The sequence below is a fragment of the Amphibalanus amphitrite genome, unplaced genomic scaffold (genome assembly GCF_019059575.1).
Source record: "Amphibalanus amphitrite isolate SeventyFive unplaced genomic scaffold, NRLGWU_Aamphi_draft 001087F_arrow, whole genome shotgun sequence".
NCBI classification, from domain to species: Eukaryota; Metazoa; Arthropoda; class Thecostraca; order Balanomorpha; family Balanidae; genus Amphibalanus; species Amphibalanus amphitrite.
The window spans coordinates 188,716-192,465 of record NW_024882581.1 but is presented as its reverse complement, the minus strand read 5'-3'; the positions used below and the strand labels follow the sequence as shown (position 1 = coordinate 192,465).

At 48.0% G+C, this 3,750-nt stretch overlaps 1 protein-coding gene across 1 annotated transcript; it reads left to right on the top strand.

Moving 5' to 3' along the window:
- Positions 1 to 1,063: 1,063 nt before the first annotated feature.
- LOC122369977 (macrophage mannose receptor 1-like) lies at positions 1,064 to 2,666 on the top strand. Its single transcript, XM_043345175.1, has 2 exons — positions 1,064 to 1,756; positions 2,301 to 2,666. Exons 1-2 carry the CDS (start codon positions 1,535 to 1,537, stop codon positions 2,532 to 2,534), a joined length of 456 nt encoding a protein of 151 aa, XP_043201110.1. The 5' UTR covers positions 1,064 to 1,534; the 3' UTR covers positions 2,535 to 2,666.
- Positions 2,667 to 3,750: the final 1,084 nt, after the last annotated feature.

Sequence of the window (3,750 nt, the reverse complement as noted above, 5' to 3'; positions counted from 1 at the left end):
GGAAAGCCGAAAATGGGAGAAATGATCTACGGGAATGCCGAAATTGATGTTTTGCTATTTTATCTCAAATTTTATCCAGATTTCGTCAAAGCTGACACGCGTTTTAAGAGCTTGAGGATGCTTGGTGCACAGTGGAAGTTATAATTGTGTGATATAATAAGAATAGGCCAGGTAAATCATTCCTTATGGTAACAGGCCGTTGTGTCGGTTAAAAGTGTAATTTGTGTGACTAAAAATACGCGTTGCTATTCTACAGCGGTAAAGTTCACGTAGCATGCTTTAACGCGCGTAATTGCACGTTTTCGGCATTACCCCAGCCAGCCATACTTTCATTTGTAGGCCCATAAATTTTCAACGTGCTGTATAAATTTCAAATAGGCAGCACACTTATGCCGGTCCCGTAGCTCAGTTGGTAGAGCGTTGGACTCCGCGTGGTGAGAGCACGCGTTCCCGGTTACAACAGTCCGGGTTCGAAGCGCGACGGGCGCTTGACATTTATGGGCCTCCTGACAGGTATGGTTGCGGTTGGTGGCAGGCCGTAGCCAGGTGAAGTCAGTGAGGGGACCGGCCGTGCGCGGCTATGTGCGCACGTTAAACTTTGGACTCTAAATTCTGCCATAGAACTGGAATTGCGCGATCGGAGGGTAGAGGGCAGGGTCACCGCAACAAGCTTCGCTTAGCGGTAGCTCTGTCCTTGTGAATCCTTCCCATCAAAAAGGTTCGGACTAAATTTATAAAAAAAAAAAATGCAAAGACGTGCTGAAGATTACTTGACCGAATTGGCCAGACAAACGGTAGCATAATGAGTAGGAAATGCAGCTTCGAAGACGCATGTATAGTACAAAGGAAACGTACCTTGAAAACGCTCTTGGCGCCCTCACAGCCGAAGTATTCCGAATGACGACTGGTAACAAACATGCGATAATTGGCAGTCACTTAAGCTTCAGAGCATCACTGACAGGTGGCATCCATGTCGTACGGGTTTCGAAATATCTCGAATTTCGGCTTTGCCCCAACCCCGGCATTGCCCCAACTTCCCCTATACCTTTACCTACCTCTTTCATTTTTCATTGTTGAAGGTAGACCTCATTTTCTTCACCTGCACAAGAATGAAATAAGTCACGTGTTTACCTCGGACTTGGAGTGCCTACTGCCTAATGTACCTAGTCGAAATGAAACTGCGAAGTATTCTCCGTACGTAATGTACAGCTTAGAAGTTAGAATCCGAGTTCTATGGAAATAGAATTACCACATATCCGTCGCAATTCGGGCAGAAGACAGGGCACCAACTGCCTTGGATCCCACGCGATAGCCTCAGTGCGATGACGACTATTAAACCGGCCGAACACCGACTGAACGGCAGACCACGCGTCCGTCCCACCCGGAGCGGAACGGTGCCTGGCTCAGTAGCAGCAGGGTCAACAGAAACAGCCCGAGGCATATCATCGCTCATCGCAGCCCGGTACAGCCCGCCACAGTCAGCTGCAGCCTGCCACAGCCCATCCTCATCTCCCTGTTCCGCCCGTGCCCGGCCATGTCGCCCCTGCCCAGACTGGCGGCTCTGCTGCTCGCCGTCATTACCGTCGTCCTGTCGTGTCCCAGTCCCGACTGGCTGGCCCTCACTGACGGCGAGTGCTTCCTGCCGCTGGTACCGCCCTTCTCCTCCATGGACGCCGACGAGGCCGTGCAGACGTGCCACTTCTTCGGGGCGGACGTCACCCTGCCAGAGGTGCTCAGCGCCCCCAGTCAGGAGAGGGTGAGTGCTGGGTGCAGTGAGAGCGGAACAGGCAGCTACGCGCCTCGATCCTCTGTCTGTCCCCAGGGGGTGTGGCCGGCACCCGATGCCAGGCCAGGTGGGTTAGTAGCTAGTCCATTGGATGGTTCCCGTCGAGCCGTCCTTGCGGTGCTGGTTATCTATAGGAATCTTGGTGTTGCCAGGCTCATTTTACGAATTAGTGAAGTATTGATATGCAGATATTGTTGGTTACAGACGGACGATTGGGTACCGAGACTAAATGAACTGAATGATAGACAAAATTACTCGTACCTAAACAAAATAGATGGGGATGTATGCCTGACCTTGGGAGCTATGATGACTATTAATTACTTAAATATATGTAAAACAACAATGTCGCTACATTATCATAAGTTATCTGATTCATCAATAACCTATTTGTAAGTAACCAAACGTTGCGCACTTGTGCCTCTGGCTAATTTATCCTTCACAGACACCACTGAGTGAGTATATGGTGTCCGGCCGTTTTGCTGATCTCACGAATGGTGACCTCCGTGCTGCACAGGTGCACCTGCTGACCGGAGGCAACTCGGCCTGGCTGGGTCTGCGCAGGGCGAACTCCTCCAGTCCCTGGCTGTGGCAGGGCGGCCGGCCGGCCAACTACACTCATTGGAGGGACGGCCAGCCCTACGACACCAACGGCCGTGACTGTGTCGCCATGGACCGCGACGGATACTGGTCCAATGTCGACTGCAACAGCTACAACTATTTCGTCATCTGCTATTATAAATTGGCCTGAGTGTTGGCCCCATGTCACCGAGCGTTGAGATACAAAGCACCAGATAAACAGCGATTTTATCTTTCACGGAGAAACGCGCTGCAATATCTATCTCATCCAGTCCAGTCGCAAATAAAACAGAAAAATCTATCACACTCATGTTTACTTAGCAGGCGCCAACGTGTCATGCCAGCTGGCAGCTAACAATGAATGCAAATAGCAGGCACCTAAACGTTTAAATTCAAATTCGAAAAGTATTTGAATGTAAACGTTTAAACGAGAAGTGTTTTTCTTTTATAACATTTGACTCAAGAAAGGCATCACATTTAATTTGCCAGGGCATATTCCTCTCGTCGAGACGCGTCGAATGAACTTTAACTTGACTTTTAAAAGGTTAACTTGAAAATTTGAAAATTCCCCGTCATGATCTGATTGGAAAAAGTCATGTTGCATTTCGGTAAATCCGTATCGTCGAGCCGAACACCTCTAAGGCATTTTCATCGCTCTAGCATGCCTCTATCAGAAGCTAGGTATCAGTGACAAACTTTTAGACCCCATTCGTGACCTGAAATCGACACTTTTTTTAACCCCACATCTGTTCTCCGGTGAATTTCCGGGAAGCACGAAAGATCTCTTTTAAGAAGTGTCCAATCGTCCGATCCTGATCAAATTTGTGTGTTCGTAAGCTTGCTCTGGCATTGCTTGATCTGCCAAGACAGACAAAATTGAGAAAAATCGAGTGACTGTACCTTTTTTGAAGGTTTCTAAACAACTTGTCTGAACTCCACGGGAGAACAAATGTGGGGTTTAAAAAAAGGTGTCGAAATGACCTAAGAGACATAACGAGGGGTTACGGGTGCCATTTTCCGGTTCAGTGTACCACGTTTACTTGTGAGTCGGTGTTTGAAAGTGATTCGAATGACGTTCGACTAAAACAGGCGCCTTTCAATTTTCTCTCGTTGGCATAGGAATGCCAGATAGGGAAGGCGCAAAACGAAACTGACTTTAGGTCATCGATATCAACTTTTCGAGATGCAAATTTTATAGATATTATTACTCTCATAAATCGCTGAAAGTTTCAAGGCGATTGTTCATATGGTGTAGCTATCACCAGCATTCTAATTTTTCCGAGGTATGGTCACTTGACGTGACCTGGTGACCTGATCTTGAGCGACCAGGGTATGAAGTTTTGACATGTGCGGAAAAGATGCATTAACAGGTGTTCAAAAATCGCAGG

Coding starts and splice junctions, on each gene's coding strand:
- LOC122369977 (XM_043345175.1), top strand. CDS start 1,535: ATGTCGCCCCTGCCCAGACTGGCGGCTCTGCTGCTCGCCGTCATTACC. Junction 1,757..2,300: donor GCGCCCCCAGTCAGGAGAGG/GTGAGTGCTGGG, acceptor CGTGCTGCACAG/GTGCACCTGCTGACCGGAGG.